At 40.6% G+C, this 21,423-nt stretch overlaps 1 protein-coding gene across 3 annotated transcripts in view; it reads left to right on the plus strand.

Annotated features, from left to right (window-relative positions):
* htr4 (5-hydroxytryptamine receptor 4) overlaps positions 1-21,423 on the plus strand; it is a 184,897-nt gene that overhangs the window by 81,260 nt on the left and 82,214 nt on the right. For all 3 annotated transcript variants that reach the window (XM_032527604.1, XM_032527602.1, XM_032527603.1), the window contains exons 3-4: positions 5,865-5,978; positions 17,067-17,267. In XM_032527604.1, coding sequence (XP_032383495.1) covers positions 5,865-5,978; positions 17,067-17,267 — 315 coding nt within the window. The remainder of the gene's footprint in view (positions 1-5,864; positions 5,979-17,066; positions 17,268-21,423) is intronic.

Consider the following 21,423-nt stretch of genomic DNA (forward strand, 5'->3'; position numbering starts at 1 on the left):
AATAACCTAGTCTGTTGAATGGTGTTGAAGCCTGATGCCTGCAAAGTGTTGGCGTCGACACTTGTATCGGGTGTGATCTAACAATCACCCCATTTAACACAATGCTTCATGCAGAATCACTCTAGTGCAGTCAGACAGGATGTCTCATGCCGCCTCACACAACAAGCTCACTTCCTGCAGCATCAACTATTCCAGGTTTGTCTGTGTGGACCACCAAGGTTTCTGCCTGCCACTCATCAGGGCTAAAGGAAAAAAAAAAAAAAAACGCCTGCTCGTTAGATCCAATCAGGAGCACTTTAACAGCTTGTGGAGCATATAGAGACCCTCTGAAGGCTAAAGCCACGCTCCAGAATAGCTGTGATGCACAGGATATTCTGAGGCAGTAAAAATGCTTTTTCCTATCCTTACAAAGTTGAGGAGATAATTTTAAAACATTTTGCGCAATTATTTTGAAAAGAATTTGCCTAATGTTTAGCACAGGCATCAAAATCACCTCAGAGCCTCAAAACCGTGAAGAAATGAAGTCGATGTTTTTTTCATGGGGCAGCAAAGGAAACCAGCTATCCAGTGGCGGATTGGAGCTTTAAAGCTTCTTGTCTGGGGAGGTATTTCCTCAGTCCCCCCTCATCTGTCCCCAATTGAAGCTGCTACATGCTGATTGCACACCAGAAGTTCAGCTTAGCTACGGGTCAAAGTTCATGTGTATCGGATGTCAACAAAGTAACAAGCTTTCTGTCTTGCTCAGTCTTTTCCTTGTACCTCTGGAGCTGCGTTGCTGCAATCTCTCTCGCTCTGTTTGTCTTGAACAGTCTCACTAAATTAAGATTTAGGAGCAAATGACACAATGCATAAAGAGCTCTTCAAACATCTGGAGAAGCAGTTTAGAGCACAGACTTTTGCAGTGGAAAAAAAGAAGGCATTAGAAAAGAGAAGATTAAGAGCACAAAAATGCCTCCAACGTCTCAGCTGTCAATGTATTTTGCAGCTGTCTGTTCCAATCTAAGCAGATAATAAATACACAGGATCCAACACTGTATTTGCATACATAAATATAACTTTTATCTTAATAATTCTCAGGATGCTAAATAAAAATGCTGAAGTTGCTGAGCTTGATAAACACTTTTCAGGTTTCAGGCAACTAGAAAGTTTGGGTTACTGAAAGAAATTACTGTCGTCAATGAACTGACAGTTCACCTTTTAAGATTCATGTCATCATGGAAACCCAGTGATGTGATGTTTGCTCGTCAAAACGTGTCTAGCACTCATTACAGTCAAGGCTCTTCTGTTCTGGACCCACAGTGGTGGAATGAAGTCAGGACAGCAGGTTGACGCGCTGAAATCACAATCACATCTTTCCAGTGGGAATTAGGTGGGATCCATCTAACATTTTGTAACTTTCCCTCAATGGACTATATCAAAATCATGCCCACTGCTTGCAGGAACAACCTGTTGTTGCAGGGTTTTCATTTCTCTCTTTCAAGCAATCTTTCTCATTCTATCAGTCCACTTTTGTGTGAACAGCTGCCAGAGAGACTGCCTGAAAGTGTGTGCTGTTTTCCCCAATTGCATGATTTTGGCATCTTGCTCCTTTCTTTGGCAGCAACCCCCCCCCCCCCCCAACCTTTCAAAACAGCTATGAACACATTAACTTGAAATGTGGTTGGATGGAACTTTGTATGGTAGGGAAATTAGTATTAGAAATAGTGTGATAGAAAAACACTTTCTTCTTCTTCTACAGTGTCTCAAAGTGCAACTGAGCATCAACGCTAAGTAGAGGACTGTGGTTGTGCTTTAGCTCTCGGGTTACAATGTCATTGCTAGATAAAAGCTTGGAGTGTGATAAATCTTAGTTAAATAAATTTCGCACCGGACAGCTGGATGCTGAGCTTAATTGTTTCCCAAGATTTAGAAAAGCAGATGCCAGCAGATTTAGAAAGTGAATGTAATGATCAGTAAAAGTGCGTTGTAAAGGTTTGGTAAAGTGCTAAGAGTAGTAAAGTGCTGCTTTGGCATTGTCATATCCAAATGGAGGCGAGGCTCTTGCTCAAATTAGGAAGTCTGTATGCTGCTGTCATAACCGCAGATGTGTAAAAAGGAGACAAGCACAACTTACGACTCATATTCACATTCACAGAGGCGGCGCCCGCTAGTGGCCATAGTGACTAAGACTGGAGCAAACCAACAAGACAATGAGTTTTTTCACAACTTTACGTAACAAACTAAACCATGTCAGGTTCCGCGTCAGGTGCATAACTGTAAGTGACATATAAAAACATATTTTTTAGACTTAACTAAGACATTTAGGTGCCGAAACCTAACAAAACTGTGACTATTTCACTTTTCTTTTGACGAGACTATTACATTCTCCCGCTATGTTTTGTGGTTTAACCCTCCTGTTGTCTTTGGGTCAAATTTGACCCCTTTAAAAAGTGTCTATATCTGAAATATGGGTTTCTTTTTAACCAAATTACCACAAAAAATGGACTGGATTTCATACAACGCTCTTTGCAAATACAATTGATCACTTTCATCCCTGACAAAACTCAACTGTAAGTTCCTCTGATCTTAACTATTAGTCAAAATAATTCATAATTTCTGCTTTGAATGAAATCCAAAAAGAACTGTAAGGTGGTGTTAGTGGAAACTTAAAAAAAAGTCTGAAAAAGGGGACGAAAATGTCAAATTCTTGTCAGCTTTTAACCCGGGAGGACAACACAAGAGTTAAAGATGATCTTACGATGTTTGCATTTTTGAAGTTAGTATTTTCAAACAAAACAAGACTAGCTCGCCCCTCCCTCCTCCTCCTCTTCCTCCTCCTTCTCCTCCGCCTCATCCCGTCCACTCCCTTCTGTGCTTCTGTACACTAAGCCCCCCAGCCCCCCACCCCCGACTCTTTCTTGTCGGTTATTGGCTGGAACGCTGGAACACTGTTTGTGTATGCTTCGTGGCACAGGTTGGCACAGTTTGTTTTTGTTGCCGTTTGTAGATTTTTTACAGTGTGTTCTGGAGACAGGCAGCTAGCAGACAGTGAGGAGATTTTTTTTACAGTGTGTTTTAGGGACAGGCAGCTAGCAGATAGTGAGGAGATGTTTTTTACAGTGTGTTTTAGGGACAGGCAGCTAGCAGATATTGAGGAGATGTTTTTTACAGTGTGTTCAGGCGACAGGCAGCTAGCAGACAGTGAGGAGATTTTTTTACAGTGTGTTCAGGCGACAGGCAGCTAGCAGACAGTGAGGAGATTTCTTTTACAGTGTGTAAAGGCGACAGGCAGCTAGCTGATAGTGAGGAGATGTTTTTTACAGTGTGTTCTAGGGACAGGCAGCTAGCAGAAAGGGAGGAGATGTTTGCTGTATGTGACAACAAATGTTGTAGCCTAAAACACGCATGACATTGCTTAGAGCACCTTCACATATAAGGACGTAAAACCTTTCTGTGGGTTGTATTTCCTTCCACCGTTAGGGGAGCTGGTGTATGAAACGCTCCTGTGGGTCGTGTTAGAGGGTAGGAATAAATAACTTAAATCATTAAATGGTGTCGCTGACTTTTTTGGTCAAAAGACGGTTGCAACTACAATAATAAGCATATCAACGTCTCATTTATTAGGAAGGGTCAGACTGTGTAGCCGACAAATTCAAGATGAAAGACAATTAGTGTGGTCTTAGAGGCCGATAACGATGCTTCTTTTGAGAAGCTGTCGGCGTTCCCATTTGATCTGATTAGTGTGTTGGCACCGCCGATCAAAGAACAAGCCTCATGCATGCTATCACTTTGCCTTTGAACCTCAGATGGAGAGTAAAATAATTTGGCAGCTGGGGACGGCGTACAGCTCCTGACTCCAGCTCCAATCATAGAGGAGAGTATTAGCATATTACACATAATGTGGACAGAATATAAAACCCACTAATAAATTGTCCTGAAATTTTCTGTAGACTTTTAGGACAACGACATGGGGAAAGAAAATTGAAATCATGCTTGGGTAATGGAGTTGTTCTCACTCCTGTGTAAAGTCAGTGGTGATGGTATTACTGCGCGCTATTACCCCCCCCCACCCCCAGTCAAGCCTTCAAAGTAAGAGAGACCACAAACCTCAGGAGGATGACTGTAATGCATTGCCAATGTCAAACAAGCCTGAGATTAAACAAGTCGTTTTCAGAGAGCCCTCAAACCACACAACTCACTCCGAGGGCTTTAATTCATAACGCATGCTGCTACTTTGCTGAACCTTGAGACGTTTTGTTGAAGCCATGCCAAGGAGTAAAAAGGCAACGTCTGCAGTTTTTCTGCCTTTAAATATATTAAAGCTCCCAGTGGTGCATAATTAATTAGCTACCTGCATCTGGCCTCGCTCACCTTTTCTGCCTGAATCAGGGAAAAAATAATGCCTTTATTTTTTGTTTGCTTTTTCCTTCACGCTGTGAAGAGGTGTCAAATAGTCCTTGAAAAATGATCCGCTCATTGTAAATGAGAAGCCAAATGTCAAAGACATCAGTTAAATTGATTGTTCAGTGTCAAAGGTGTTGAATTTTATGCCATTCAGCACTCGCAACAGTCACAAAATGACTCAATTTGAGGACCTTGTAATTTAGAAGATAGATTGAGACGCTGTAAATGGATCTGGTTAGCTTAAGCTTAAATTCAGAGTGAAACAAATCTTATTAAAAAATAAACAGAAGTATCCAATTTTCACAGCCAGCGTTATACCAAAAAAAAAAAGAAGAAAAATACAGTTACTAAGCCTAACTTCCTAAACTAAAGACAAAACATGGGCAAACAGATATGGCAATTCACCCCTACTGCTTCATGTTAAAATAAAGTTATATTAATATATAGACTATGCAGAGGTACTTAGCATTTAAATCAACATAATAGTTTAACAGGCTAACAAAGATATCATGCTGAGCAACAATAATAAAATAGTTTTCTTGCCACAGCTGTCCACAGACTAACAATCAAAGTTACCACAGCACCTAAGCAACATCCAGAAAACCATCAACTCTGGACTTGGTTGTATCAATTCCCGGTGGAAATTAAATAAATATCATATGTCACCAGTAGGCAATCTGGAGATTAGTTTAGAGAATATTATACTGTAGATCCCAGACAAAACTGACAGAAGGGCAGGACTCAGGACATAAGTCACAATAAAAACATATGGCTGCTACTTCAGCACCACAGACAGCGCCAGGGATTTATCCTCAGATGCTTCAGAGCCATGGTCGGGCCCGTAGATTCTCACTAAAGGATTAATTAAATAAAAGTCAGGCAGACTAAACAAAGATATGCAGCTAAACAACCCCTCTGCCCATACACTCTCTCTGATACTAGGGAACGGACGGGGTGGGGGGGTGGCAGGTTAACAAGGGCCATGCGGTTTGGTCATGTTGCTAACAAGGGGGATGGTATCACCCCTCAAATCGCCTACTGTATGTCACATAGTAGAGTCATTATCTTAGGTTAATAGGGTAGTGTTACATCAGATTTACAACTTTACTACATGTACTATAAATCCAGCTTTCCCTGGAGGGAGCACTCATTTAAAGTTTATGTACCAATACCTAAACTTAATTAAGAAAATTTCAAGTCAAGGGACTGGATTACTTTCTGCTGATGCAGCTTCACTTCATGACTTCAAAAACTTGTCAGTGCAGCTAAACTGTTATGTGTTGAGGACCACAATGGAAAACAGATCCTGGACTTTATTGTGTTTTTATCCTCGATTGCATTGGACTCTACCTGTGTAAGGCATTCTTAATGCATGATAATAAATCAAATCAAACTAACTTTTCTTCTTTACATCAGATATACAAACTGTATTTTCACTCTGACGATTTTAACTGATGTATTTTTATTTGGTGTCTCCATAGCGACAGCATGCCAAAGCGGATAGCTTTGATCTGCTTCCTGTCTCTGGTCATGCTGATGAGCATCCTGGGAAACCTGCTGGTCATGGTGGCAGTATGCAAGGACAGACAACTCAGGTGGGACAAAGCTTTTTTTTTTGCCCTTTCCGCTAAATATATTATTTTATCTTCCACATTACATACACACACATCAAATTAACAAAATCTACCTATAACCAACTCTTTATATTTATAATAATATTACCTTAATTACAGTTTATTTAGATTGCCAAGCATCCGGCCATGCTGAAGCCACTTTTTGAAAACCTCTCCCTACAATCTGCCTTACCAACATGCATCTCGCAAACTGTAGTACAGTACATTGGTATTTTGAGAATGAATGTGTGTGTATGTGTGTGAGCGCGCGTGTGTGTGACAAAGATAGAAAGAATGTAAGAGAAGTAGAGCGAAAGAGACGTTTTTAAATAATACATTAACTGCTTCTGAGAGAGGATTTTAGAAAGCGGATTCTGAACACAGAACTCCAGCAGAACATACCACAACGATGAAATGAACGGATATACTGTACATGTCACACAAACCCTGAACATAATGCACAGAGCAGGGGTGACTTTTCTGCATGTTGAAGCTAGATGAGAATCTGCCACAGGGGAGAGCTCCCAGGTCATCCTGAGGATGGCTGGTCAATTGGGAGCCGCTGTCACCACAATGATTCATTTATCTTCTTCTCCTTCTTTCCAGCTTTTCTTTTTCTTTCTTTCTCCATTGCTTACTGTCTTTCTGATAGTTGGACTCCCCCTCTTTCCCTTTGTCTCCTTCTATGCTGTGGCACAAAGAGCCCAGGGGAATCTTTGTCCCCAGGATGTGTGTGTGTGTGTGTGTGTGTGTGTGTGTGTGTGTGTGTGTGTGTGTGTGTGTGTGTGTGTGTGTGTATTTAGGAACACTGATGAGTGACAAAGACACCGCTGTGATGTCTCACCTCCCTGAGGAGAGAACGATGACACTCCATCTATGTTTCTCCCTGCCTCATTTTCTTTCTGTCCACTGGGAAATACACACACACACACACACACACACACACACACACTGTCTTTACTCCTACTACACATTAATTCACATGCAAATATAAAGAAGACACACACATAATACATGCACACACAAAGAAACATACAGACATTAATCTTCTCAGGGGGACCAACAAAAACTGTTCAGTGTTGGCAAAACAGCCAGCATCGTCCGTCAGCCTGTTGGACAGTTTTTACGTCAGTCAATCATTAAAGAAAAGAGTTATTCAGTACTTTTCAATTTCCCTTATTACCTCTGCCAAGGACGATATGTGTGTTGGCCTGTCAGTAGGGTTACAGAACAACTACTGGCCTGGTTTTAAGGGAACTTGTAGAAATGTGTAGCGTTGGACAAGGTTTGTATGTTCTCCCCATGTTTGCGTGGGTATCCTCCAGGTGCTTCAGTCCCCCCCCCACCACCATCAAAAAACATGTACTAGGTTCTCCAGTCAGTGCCCTTGATCAAGACACAGGCTCAGATCTGGAGTTGGTCCTCGGGTGCTGTGATTGGCTGCCCACTGCTCCCTTGAGGGATGGGTCAAATGCAGAGAATGAATTTCACGACATGTACGTGTATGCAACAATAAAGTGCGTTTACCTTTTCCTTTACAAGGAAGATCCAATTACATTTTTGAGTGGATCCGAATCACGGTGCTACGCACATTAGTTTTCACTTACGTTAACTTTGCGAGATAGGGCATGGCCTTGGCGGAGTGTTTTCTAGTTTATCTTATTAGTCCTTATTAGTAACACATTAGTGTTCATCAGTGTTTCAGGATTGAGCCTTCTCCTCCTTTAAAAGAGTACTCCACCGATTCAGCTTTGCACTTCTGTCACATTGTCGGACTCACAATGGAGAGGTTATCAACATCCATGCAGCAGAACGAGAGAAAAAGAAATTAAAAAAGAGAGGAGAGGAAAGCTGTTGTGAAATCAGAGACGGAGCTGCCACTCAAACACATGCACAATCCGACAGCTAACATCTGTAGCCAACACACTGGCTGGGAGAACAAACAAATTCACACATTCACCGTGGACACACACAGCCAAACAGACACCTAATTACTGAAAATAAAACTAAATGTTAGAATGTCACACAGAGGAGCCAGGGAAAGTATTAAAATAAATATCATTATTTTTTACATTAGCAAGTAGTCAATAAAGAAGTGGAAACACTGGACATCAAGTAAAGTTCTAGGATAGCTAGCAGACAAATGCCGAGGCATTTTACACACACACACACACACACACACACACACACACACACACACACACGTAGTTAACACCAGCAGAGGGTGATTCAGAGCGTGCTAAACCACTTGACAACCACACAATCAACCACTCTTACCAACCACCTCTTTTTCTCTCATGTGTCATGTCAAGTGTGTGTGAACAGAACACACACACACACACACACACACACACACACACACACACACACACACACACACCTTGTATGGTGTGTGTACAGTGGACATTGGGCAGCTCTATAAGCCATTACAGTGATAACTCCGCCTCTATGTGAGCTTTCTTTGGTCCTTTAATGTAACCAGGATCTTAGCTATGGAACTTATGTTGTCATATTGTATCTCATACTTTATTAGCATTTAAACGGCCAAATGCTGGAGCGCATTTTTCTTTGGATTATTGGGATAGTTTTATTACTTTTTATTCTGACAAGTAACAGTACATTTTAACTCACAATACTTTGTTACTCTTTTTTTTTTTCCTTTTTTGCTTCTCATGTTTCCATTGTGTAACCTTGGGTTTTCTTTTTGACCGGTGTCTTTTTGTAAAAAACTAAATTAAAAAAGATAAAAACACAAGGCACCGTCTTGGACAATGCAGGATTTGACCACCTGACACTGGGATTATCCAGTCTGGCTATCACCAGACCAAGCCAAGCTCAATAGATTTGAGATTGAGCGTTGGTCTGGGGAGTCTGCTCTGGGTTTTCTCTGTACACGAGGCGTGATCAATGGGCGTAGTTCAAATGATCTACTCTATTGGATAGTCCTTCAACCAATCAGACCAATCCGGGTGACGTAGAAGCGACAGCGGCATCAATGGGTTGATGCGCTTCGGTGGCGTCGGTGTAAACAAGAAGCTGCTTGGTCGCTTCTCTATCGTCATCGTGTTAAACCAGCCAATAGTGCGCCTGGTAGATAAGCTAGTTTGTGTTTCCAGACCGAGCTGCATGGAGAAATCAAATCGCCGGCAGAGTGGGCGGGGCTTACCCAGTCTAGGGAGTATCTCAATTTTCTACAAGGAAGAAGATTATTTCATTTAGTAATGTAATTTAATAAATAAAGTCTAATCAGAGTGGTTGTAAAAGAATTGAGAACGTTCAGCATTAAAATGCTAATATGTTAATATGGTTTCAACACCTTTAGCATTTAAGCATATTTTCTAAAAAACAAAAATGCTACTGTAGCATAAGGCCTTTTATTGTTTGTTCTTACTCCCCCTGGGTCATTTTATTGACATGTTTTTAGCCTTGGCATTTCTCCAGCTGGAGAAAACAGCCATGAACAGTCTTAGAATATGTTATCTAAAATCACAAATAAAGTCAAAAAAACGGTTACACTTTACTTGAAGGTATCTAAATAAGAGTGAAATGACATAACGCTTCTTTTAGTGAGTGTCATTCGGTTTTGTCATGACAAGTTAGGGTTAGGATTAGTGTTCATGTGTCATGACTGGGTCATGTCACTCTTATGCAGATGCCTTCAAGTAAAGTGTTACTGAAAAAAACAAGGTTCTTTTCCAAGCTACTATTCTATTTTCTTGCCAAATACCTTCATACCTAATTCCTCTATTTTCCTTGTTATCCAGTTCACACCATGTCACACCAACTTCCCTGTAACCCAATCCCTTTTAATAAAGTTTATTTATTCTCAGCACTTAAAGCTAAACACGATATGTCATCCTAACTAAACATGACGCCTCCCGCTCTGGGCAAGATAGTATGTTTCTAAACTGTTCTGAATTACAGCCAACACTGCTGTGCGTGTGTGCATACATTATTTATGTGTTTCTGCATGCTTTCAGACATCTATTCATAGGTGCGTGTGTGTTTCCCATGCGTGCATGTGAACACGTGTGTGCATCTCCAACATGATTTACGTTTGGGCCCCACATGCAGCGGGCCGAGCAGACAGCTGGTTGGTTCCAGCACTGACAGTCTGTTTGAAGGCTGTTTTGGTTAGTGACAGGCAGATGGAAAACCCTCACAGCCATCCGCTCTTACTGAAGCTATTTATAGACCGCAGACCATCCATGCTGCAGAGAGCGTGGACAACAGGTCAGCTGACTCTTTCACTGGTTAACTGGTGTTGTTTTTCTCTGAATCCAGAGCGTTGCCAACCAGACTAAGGACGAGTAGATTAAAGACCTACCAGTATTGGTTGAGACTATTGATTATGACAATTCAACTGACAGAAATTCATGATTCGGATTGATTTATCAGGAAGGTTACCATCACAGCCCCTTTTAAAGTCAACTATTACAACTGGCTGACAAAGTGTTATACTGTCACTTTGTGTCCACAGTTCTGGTTGTTGTCAAAGCACAAAGCTACACAGGAGAACATCTGTGTGTGTGTGTGTGTGTGTGTGTGTGTGTGTGTGTGTGTGTGTGTGTGTGTGTGTGTGTGTGTGTGTGTGTGTGTGTGTGTGTGTTTAAGAGGGAGAGAGATGCAAAGACAGTGAGGGTGAAAGAGTGTTTATGCATGTGTGTGGGTGACAGTCTGTGTGTCCCAGCTGCATAATGCACATGTATCAGAACCTTGTTTTGAGTTGTTAGTCATTTCCTACTGGGTACAGCAACAGCTTGAAATGTCAGCCTGCATACTAAAATATGTTTTTTTGAAAGGGTGGTATTGCTGTGCAGACTATTGTTCCACAATGCAATGCACAACAATGCAATGTTGGTACAGACGTCTTTGAAAAACCAAAACAATACGTAAGAAATAATTGGAAAAACAATTTTGATGTTTATTGAAAGAAGTGAAATTTAAAGGTTAACCTGATAACCATACTAATTATTGTTTTCTGTTGTCAAAAAAGTTTGATGTTGTGTGCGTATTTAAAAAAAAAGAATGTCAGCTTTCTACCACGTCTCAAATATTGATATTGGTAATGGCCTCTAAAATCCAAGTTTAGATCAGGCTAAGTATACTTATGTTGTGTGTGTGTGTGTGTGTACTACTTGTGCCACTTCAGTGTGTTTTTCTTGCCCTATTTGACTGTGGAAGTTAATCTGAGCCCGAGACACTCGCCCACGAGTAAAAAAAGTACCTCTGATTCATAGTTTAATAACTTTTGAACCATACAAGCAATTTACTCACTTTTGGTTTCGTTTAAATCCTGACGATTTCGCGTTTACAGCGGTCTTTTCCCTGTCTTTCTAGCCTCTACAGGGGATTTTCTATCCAGCCTGGAACTTCAGCCTCTTTGGGCTTTAAATCCATACTGTTATATCCAAGATTGATCCACTTTATGTCCATAATTCATCGCGTTTTGGCTCATTTCTGCCGCTGGCTCGCTCCTCCGTCTCTCTCTCTGTCTGTCCTGTCTATTTTTCAGGAAGTACATGCCCATATATGGGAGATAAAAGCACCCCTCTTGTATGGAAGGCCAGAGGGGACAAAAATGCCTATATACTCTATGGAAGGCCAAATGGTGCACTATTTAGAAACATATTTGCTTGTATAACATTGCTGTGGGTGTAATATCAATAAATATGACATTATTATGTTATTATTGGCATAAGTAAATGTCATGAGAGCAAAACGTCTTGACTTTTTTGGAAGAAATGCATGTATTTTCTCAACTGTATAAGTTATAATGATTATTTCTTCACAGTGTGACTCCCAAGACATATGAGAAGTGTTTTAGAAAGGAAAATGGCTTAGGTTTTACTTATCTGTCTGTGATATCAATACATATCTGGAAGATTCATTTATTTATTTATTTATTTTTAAGGCCCTACAACCATTTTTAACATGCAAGTGACCTCACTGCAACCCAAATATTCCAATAACCCAGTTTGTCCTAAAAAAAATGATGTTCATATCTTGACTGTAGACAACAGGGTTGATGTTTTACAAGCTTTTTTTATAAACAAATCCAGACGGAAATTAAACTGTAAAAATGGCCTCAGGGCCCCCAGGGTTAACACACTGAGGGTCAACACCTTCCTAGTGAGGGTCCACACCTTCATGTCACCATGATCTCTGCCGACCTCTCCTGGACGCCAAACACCACATTTGTCCCCAGGGAGGCACGGCAACGCCTGCACTTCCTGAAGGAAGAACAACGTCGACAAGGAGCTGCTGGCGACCTTCGGCCGCTCCACCGCCGAGAGCATCTTGACATACTGCATCACGGTGGCACAACGGAAGAAACTCCAGAGCAACACCGCACAGAGGACCATCCGTGCCCCCTCCCCTTCCTGAAGGATGTCCATTCATCAAGACTGCTCCCATTCTGCCCACCCCCCCCCCGTTTTGACCTTGACAAATAGACTCAAGAACGGCTTTTTTTTCACAAGCCATTACCACACTGAACACACACACTTACTAGCACAAGACACACACACACACACACACACACACATTCCACATACGGACCATGTGCAATAACTCTAGTACTTTTAGAGTGTATATTTCTTTTTAATTAATGATTGTATTGTTTGTACTTTTTTTTTCCTTACCTTTTTAGATTGTGTTCATTTTTTTGCAATGAAAATAACTCTTGATTCTGAACATATAGAAATGATTGTTGTTAATACTGTTGTCTGCGCGGTATTGTTCTGATTTAGAGTCTACCCTACAGTTTGATAGACAGTAAAATAAAGCGTAGCTGTGGGAGTGAGTGAATGCAGACCAGGGACTGCAGATGAAAATGAGCCTGCACGGCTGAATCCGGCCCATTTACGTGTTGGACTCTGTGCACTTGCTGATGAATGTGTGTTGTCCCTTTTAAATAAAGACATCTTATGGAATATAATTTTTACCAGCCTGATTTGGGTCGTGGTTACTCACTGCCTTCATTGTCTTGTTTCACCGGTAATTTATCATTCTCATTCACACTGCAACTGCGACTTTGTTTCTCCGTTCACTCTTTCCCACACTGAGTACAAATGACGTACTTCACCTGAAATAACCACTTTAAACAGGAGCAGCTCGTTCACACACACAGCGCATGTGGACATCCAGTGAAGCAATATAGCATATGCACAATATCATATACTTTCAAAACGTTATGAATTACCATATGAAAAATACAAACAAAAATATTGAAAGGACACAAATTATCAACTAAGTGTTACATGATACAAATCGGTGTTTTCATAGTTCCAGGGACCACCGCTAATTACAGTCTTACCCAGAATTGGCAATTAACCAGCGCCTTGTCCCAAAGAACAATGTATTTGATGAGAGTAAAATACTTCTTGGGGTCCATTTTATTGTAATGTTTGTCTTTTTTTTATCTCAGCAATACGTTTTAGTAACAGCCCGGTGCCTGCCTGTGACAGCCATATTGCTAAGATAAAGAAAACCAAATTTTATCACATATAAAGGGATCAAGACTCGGCAGGCTGTTAGGTACCGCAATCAAGGTGGACTTAGTGCTCAAGGCTCTTTGATGATCCTAATGTTCGACCTATTTGCAGTGAATCTACCGTAATCTCTTGCTGTCTCTGTGGTTTCACCTCATTTCAAGTTCGGGTGTTTGAGAAGAATGGAGCGTTTGATGCCTTTTCTCACCTTTCTCACCTGCACAACTCTGCATCACTCCTCTTTCTCCTCCCAGTCCATGGGAATGGGAAGATGGATGTTTTCTTTTCCCTATCTATGTTGTTTCTTGTCCTGTTCTCCTGTTTTGTGAGTAATGGAACCAATGTAAGATTTTCCTTTTTTCTCTTAGTTTTGAAAGACAAACCTACAACCTGAACTTTTCCCTTTCTTTCATGCTTCTGTTAGCCTTTGATTGCTAATATTGTAAAGTTCATTTTGAAAATGCACTGCTTTAATTGAGACTTTCCAACCTGACTGCAGATATCTGCTCCCATCCAAACACAGCATTACTGAGGTCCAACATTGACATTGGGTGATGAGGTCTGGCTCACAGTCGGCGTCTCAGTGCTTTAAGAGTGGGATGGGGTTGAACATTTGATCGCAAGGAAGGATTGTGGAAAAGGTGCACTGTGCCTTCTTCGTTGTGTGTAGTGTTCTTTTCTCAATGTTGTCATCTGGACCAATATTTTGCACTTTTGTTTGGCTTTTTAAATCAAATAATTTATTACAAAAAAAGTGTTGTATGGGTTTACTTCAGGGATCTCTGCAGGCAAGTCAGGTTCCATCTCTTCATGGTGCTGTCTTTGTACATGGGGCATTATCATGTTGAAAGAGGAAAGGGATAAACAAACACTTCTGCCACAAAGGTGGAAGAACCTTATTGTCTTCAGGGGAATTAATTCCGTGCACAAAGGTGAAGGAAGAAAGTGGCGCGCGTTGTCTTCTGCTCATCAAGACCACCATTGTCTAAAATGGCATTGTATGCTGCAGCATTAAGGTTTCCCATTATTGGAACTAAGTGACAAAGCTCAGACTATAAAAAACAGCTTCAGGATAAAAAATAACATAGCGTGTAAAAGCAAACCACTCACTTAACATTTGAGGTGGGAAACAGGCAACAGTAACGTAATTGTCATTCATATTTGATCAGCACCGCCTAGTTTCTAAGTTTGATCTGAGTTTCCTCAGCCTGGTGGGTGTCACTGGACACAGTATGCCATTTATGTTCGCTAACTACAGGCGTCGTATTAAACCCACATCAGATAAACGGTTGTGATAGGTCCAACCATGATCTGGTCTTCTGGAAAATTGTCTGTTGGGGGGGCCAGACGTATCTGCCAGCGCAAATGAAATTTGTCTGGTTCCTAGACTACCAACCACTAGCTTTTTTGGAGCCTTCAACCACATTTCACTGTTTTTTTCTGTTTTCTGAGGTTGGAACTTTGGTCACAAATTTGGAATTAATTAGGAATTACTTTTTGGTAATACAATGGTGTTTGTTTAAGTGTATTGTTTTTTTTGTTTGGATATCAGCTACATAGTTATGTTCATGAACAGAGAGCGTGTACTATACATCTATAATAAGTTACGAGCTGTAATGGCAAGATAGTAAACAGAGGTAAAATGGTAGAATTGTTCAAAAACACTGCAATCGTGGCTCCAAACAGGAACTATTAGGAAGAGAAGTGTAAATGAGGAGGAGAATATTTTGAGCAGCCCAGTTGCTAGTCGCTTCCTAAGCAGTCCTAAGGTGCTAGCACCTGCTGGCATCAACCGATGCAGAACAGTAAGGATAAATGACCTGAGTTACCTCAAACCTTGGATTCAGTTGGAGCAGGACGGAGGAAGTTCAGCGTGGCTGTGGCTCAACAATAAATGTTTTCAGGAATAAACCTGCCTCTTGTGTAAACTGTCCGCAGATAAATAGGGTAGCCCTATGATACACTATTTTAAAGGTCCCATGACATGAAAATTTCACTTTTTTTAGTTTTTTTTAACATTACTATGCATTCCGCCAGCCTGCCTATGGTCCCCCAGTGGCTAGAAATGGTGATAGGTGTAAACCGCGCCCCGGGTATCCTGCTCTGCCTTTGAGAAATGAAAGCTCAGATGGGCCAATCTGGAATCTTGCCCCTTATGACCTCATAAGGGGTGAAAAGTATGCCCCTCCTCTCTCTCCCTGAATAGCTACAGACACAGACATGGCACATCCTAAGGAAAGCTCATTGTGGGACTGGCTTTAGTGGCTGTTATTTTGCACCAAGGCTGAACTTTGGAAAAGAGACTTCAGATACAGTATTAAGGGACCACTAAGGTCTATATAAAAGAGACTTCAGATATGGTATTAGGGACCACTAAGGTCTATATAAAAGAGACTTCAGATACAGTATTAGGGGACCACTAAGGTCTATATAAAAGAGACTTCAGATATGGTATTAGGGGACCACTAAGGTCTACATAAAAGAGACTTCAGATGTGGTATTAGGGGACCACTAAGGTCTATATAAAGGAGACTTCAGATACAGTATTAGGGGACCACTAAGGTCTACATAAAAGAGACTTCAGATGTGGTATTAGGGGACCACTAAGGTCTACATAAAAGAGACTTCAGATGCGGTATTAGGGGACCACTTAGGTCTTTATAAAAGAGACTTCAGATACAGTATTAGGGGACCACTAAGGTCTATATAAAAGAGACTTCAGATACAGTATTAGGGGACCACTAAGGTCTATATAAAAGCATCCAAATAGCACCATGTCATGGAACCTTTAACATGGACCTTAATGGCGGTACTTGGAGAGCCTAATACGTCTTTAGTGGTACGTGGTATAAAAAGTTTGACAACCAGTGTTCTGAGTAAGTTGCCTGTTAGTGAGTAACTTGTTGGTGACTTTAGCTGTTGTCTGTTTTAATTTTCATGAAAAACACAAATTGAATGTAAATTGATTGTGAAGAACATACCAAAAAACTGTTATTTGTTTAAGAAATGGGATTCAATTAATATTTATTTCTGGATTTCCTAAATGACAAAAACGTACCAAGATAAACCAACCCATCGTTTGTTTTCATGTTTTAATTGAAACATGTCCATTTGGCTTTCCTTTGCATTACTTTAAGGCCCACATTAAATCAATTGCTGCTTATTATATTTTGTTTTCGTGATTACGAGGACCTCTTGGGAGCTCTTGTGTTGTTTTTCTATAATTGCTTTTCACAGAGCTCTCTATCGTCACGCCCCACAAAAAATAAACACTTTTGTTACTGCTCAACAACAACTGCCAATCTCTCTCCCTCTCCATTTCAGTTACATGTGTGACTCAACAGCAACAGCGATGCCAATTTAAAATGGAAGTTTAGAACCTTTTATGTATTCAAATCTCATGTCTTGTTTCCAATGAATCTGTCAAAGAAAACAACGATACGTTTCATCTACTCCACACGTCTTCCTTTTAATGATTTAAAAATGCATTTTGAATAATGATCATTTGCTATTGATTTGTTGGTCACAAGCAGGGTTATTGATCTAAACTCTCCTCTCATTCATTCCCCTCCATCAGGAAAATTAAGACCAACTACTTCATCGTGTCTCTGGCGTTTGCCGACCTGCTGGTGTCGGTGCTGGTAATGCCGTTTGGGGCCATCGAGCTGGTGCACCAGCACTGGATCTACGGCGAGACCTTCTGCCTGGTCCGGACGTCGCTGGACGTCCTGCTGACCACCGCGTCCATACTGCACCTGTGCTGCATCGCCCTGGACAGGTGAGACTTTCTGGTCTGGTTTGTATTTGTTGGTTTAATTTGGCAGGAAAGATAACACAAGGGTTAAGTGGTGATGACAGGTTAGTGTTAGTAGTGTTGGTGAGGTAGCAATGTTAGCAGGGCAGGTTTTGCACAATAATACTTGACGCTACGCAGCAACTTGGCAAGTTGATTCTTTCTCTGCATTCTTTACTCTGGTGTGTCCTGTGACCAGAGTCTAATCGCAGGCTTTGTGATAAGAAAATCCCATTTTAACATGTCAGGATTTTATTGCAAATGCAATTAATCACTCAGCCCTTAATAAAATCAAAAAAGCAAAAGACATTTCCTTAACCCTTGTGTTGTCTTCCCGTCGACCGTGCAACCTTTTGTTTTTCTGGGTCAAAATTTAAACCCTTTTTTCAACGTTTTGGTCATCTTTTTCAAAACCTTTGTTGCTTTCCCCCTGGTGTTTTTGTCATTTTTTTCCTGCGCCTTTTGATGTTTTTGTGGGTTTTTCCTCCACGTTTTTGAAGCTTTTTTAGACATTTTAGTCACTTTGTTCAATGGTCTTTCATAAAAAAAAGGTTTTTTGAATGCTATAAATTTAAATAAAACATCCAAATTTAAAGAACGCAGTGGGCTGGTCATTTAATTTACTTGTGTAGAGCGTTGTGTGGAACAATCTGCATTATTTTTCTGAAAATATGGTTGAAAGACACTTTTCTGATAAAGATTTTTTTTTTTCAAAATGAGTCAAATTTGACCCGAGTTCAACACAAGGGTTAAATAAGCAGGCAAACTCCTAAAAAAGATTTATTAGTAGAAAACATACTGTAGCAAGTAGCACCCTCACCTCTCTGTCCACCACATAAAGTCGTCCCAGGGCTGAAACATTAAATCAGTGACTCTCCTGCCTCTTACTTTGATGCGTAGATACTAACTCGAGGGAGAGGACGAACAGGCTGAGAGCAAGGGCTGTGCGGGATAAATTCTTTCAATTGCCTCTCAGCCAGAATGATGGAACTCATTTCAACACAGAGGAAAAACAAAACACAAAAAACACTCGAGCATTTACAGCACCTTACAAATTTCAGCACAGCAGCAGACATAAAGTTAACAGACGATTCAAACTGCAGGAGAGCACAAAAAGAGAGAGCACTACAAAAGTGAGTGATGGTGAAATTTTTCGAATTTTCTGAACGTCAGAGTTCTTAAAATGCAGTAACAGTCACAAGAGAAGCGTGTCCAAACGTTTGACTGGTACTGTATGTATTTGGCCTTTGGGGATTTCTACACTGAATGAAATCTTTGGACCGTTTAAGGTAAAACAAATGATGGGTAACATTGGGGGATACTGGCACAGCGAGAGAATTTTACAAATTGCACAAGCCAAAGATGCAAAGCTCAGCAATTTTAAAGGAGGAAATGGTTTCTTTGTTTAATTATCTGGCTGAGGGTGTTTGTGCTCTACACATCGAGCTGCCTCAGCATCCTGGAACAGCAATCTTAAAAAAATAAAAAGGTGATGTTCCGTGTGCTATTATTAGTTTAGCGTGCGGAAGTTTTTGCATTATATTATAGATTTGTTTTCATAACTTCTGTTATAAATTCTTTGAGAGGCAATCACCCTTCATTACCCCCCCAAGTTCCCCCTGTCCCCCGATGAATCATATCACATCCACCGAAGACCTTATCTTCACCCTCCACTAAATATTAGTGATATTAATTATTCGTCATGAATATATTTTCGTAGACCTGAGAGCATATGTGCTAGGTTCTCATTAAAATGGTGGACTGGTAATGTGATGATGGATGAAACAGTGCTCTTAAGCTATAATAAACTTGGCATAAACGTAAGAACAGGTGGAGTTAAGTAGACCAGCATCTGCATCATCTGGTCAGTGAGTAGCTTATAAACCGTTAAGCTGTATAAATATAGATGCTCAGACCATTTGAGAATCTCATGTTTGTGGTTGTATTAAAAGCGACGGACAGACAGAGAGCATGAAATCTGTCCACATGTAAAAATGAGACCAAGAATTAATCAAACTGTCATTCAGTTAGATACAGCAAGATACAACAGAGAGTCTGGAGTCCCATATGAAAGGAAAGCCCAGATTAACAGTCCCGCTCAGTGTGTGCATGTGTGTCTGTGTGTGTGTGTGTGTGTGTGTCATCGCTGGGCTGGCATGTGTCTTCATGTCATATTTTAGAGAGTTGCATGTTTGTATCTGGGTGTGTCTGGGTCTGAGTGTGTTTTATGTGTGTTTTTTTTTCAAATACCCAACAGACATACGAATGCCAACATTCTGCAGAACAACAGAAACAATAGCACTACGGATTAAAACAAGACATGGCAGATTTAACACTGTATTTGTTGGTAATCCTTTTTTCACTACCATAACTTGGAACCATAACTTCTTTTGTTTAGGACTTCATCTGCCAGGGTGAGATAAATGCTATTCCATTAACACTCAAACAACAGAATAATGGATACATGTTTTTTGTGCTCAACCTAATTTAACCAGGGAGCATTTGCTAAATTCCAACAAGTCCTCCAAATCAATGCGATGATATAGGTTCTTTATTTCTTACCTTCTGACACAGGAGTGTTTCATAAATCAGCGCCCCTAGCGTTGGCAGAAAATAACAACCTTATATCTCAACTACGCAACGGTCATGGTTTTAAACTTGATGTTTGCCATGTGAAAAGGTTGCCGTTCGGTTAGTTTTAGGCACAAAAACTACTTTAAGTTTAGAAAAGATTGGCGTTTGGTTTAAAATCAGACGTTACTTCACTTACAAGTCACTGCATGTGACGTGTAAGAGACATAGCTCCATTTGTTCTGTTTATTTCGTTAATAGCTATGTTTCCATCCACATGTTTTTATCCAAAATAAGTGATATTGAATGAAAAATGCCTTATGGAAACAGTAAAATTCTATTCAATTTCATGAATATCAACTCAAAGGAAATACGGTCTCATCTGATTTTCTCTTGCTCGATATGCGGCTTATGCCATAAACGCTGATGGAAGCCTTATTTGCCGAATAAATAATGAATTGCGCTTACGTTTTTGGTCATGTCATGGTTGCAACCCACCACAAAACAAAGAAGAAGAAGTTTTAGTTCAATTCCGCCGAGTATTTCCGCTCTGTCTGCACACAGGGCAGGTGTCAACAAAGACAGGTGGAAGTGGACGAACAAAGAGACGAGAGACTTTCTGAATTTAAATTATCAAGAACTTGCGAAGGAAATGGCCGACAAAGGCTAGGACACACTGTGGGACGTCCTCTGGAGTAAATGGAAGGCGCTCAAACAGCGAGACAAACAGCCGTGCCGGAGGGAAAATTAAGTTGCATCTGCATCATCATAGCAATGTGTTGAGAGCATCGTTGTTTTCTTATTATAGCTTGATATGTTGCTATCAGCTAGTACATAAGCACTACAACTTGTCCGATATTGATCATTTGTTGCTAGACATTGTGATCCACTTGTCTAGAAAAACTTTGTTCGCGAATGTTTGCTTGAATGTTGTGCTATTCAGGGCGAAAATGAATGGAAACACCTTAAAATGTCCAAAATCAATTCAATATGCCAATTTGATCGCAAAACAGCATTACGCATTTGCAGGTTTTATTTGCTTTAAAGCCGTTGGATGGAATCACACTTTCACCAGCTTTATTCGCGTGAGTTTTTTTTTACAGAACTTCAGAAAATTCAATCGACAAGTGGATGGAAACTTAGCTAGTGATAAAATAAAACTTGTCGTTTACATGGGGAAAGTCCTGTGTTTGTTTGACCCATCCCCCAACCCGTCTCCTTACGTGGAAATTTGGCGTTCTTATACATCATCACCTTACTTCCTGCTTTACTCACGTCATAAGTACCACAGCTACTAGAGGGCGCCTCAATTATAAATGTAGGAATAAGTTGTAATTACTGTTTGAAAAATTGACTTATACTTATCTTTTCTGGGAAGGACAGTCTTGTACAGTCATACTGCTTTCATGCTTTCCATTGAGCTACATATTACCCTACATATTTTCATTTCTTTCTCTCTTTCAAACAAGTTTCACCAACTAGAATGGGTAGACCAACCTCTAGCTCACCTTAGCACACACTCAAAGCACACACAACCCTCGCTCCTGCTCAGTTGGCTGCCGACAGCCTA

Source organism: Etheostoma spectabile, chromosome 10 (assembly GCF_008692095.1).
Source record: "Etheostoma spectabile isolate EspeVRDwgs_2016 chromosome 10, UIUC_Espe_1.0, whole genome shotgun sequence".
NCBI classification, from domain to species: Eukaryota; Metazoa; Chordata; class Actinopteri; order Perciformes; family Percidae; genus Etheostoma; species Etheostoma spectabile.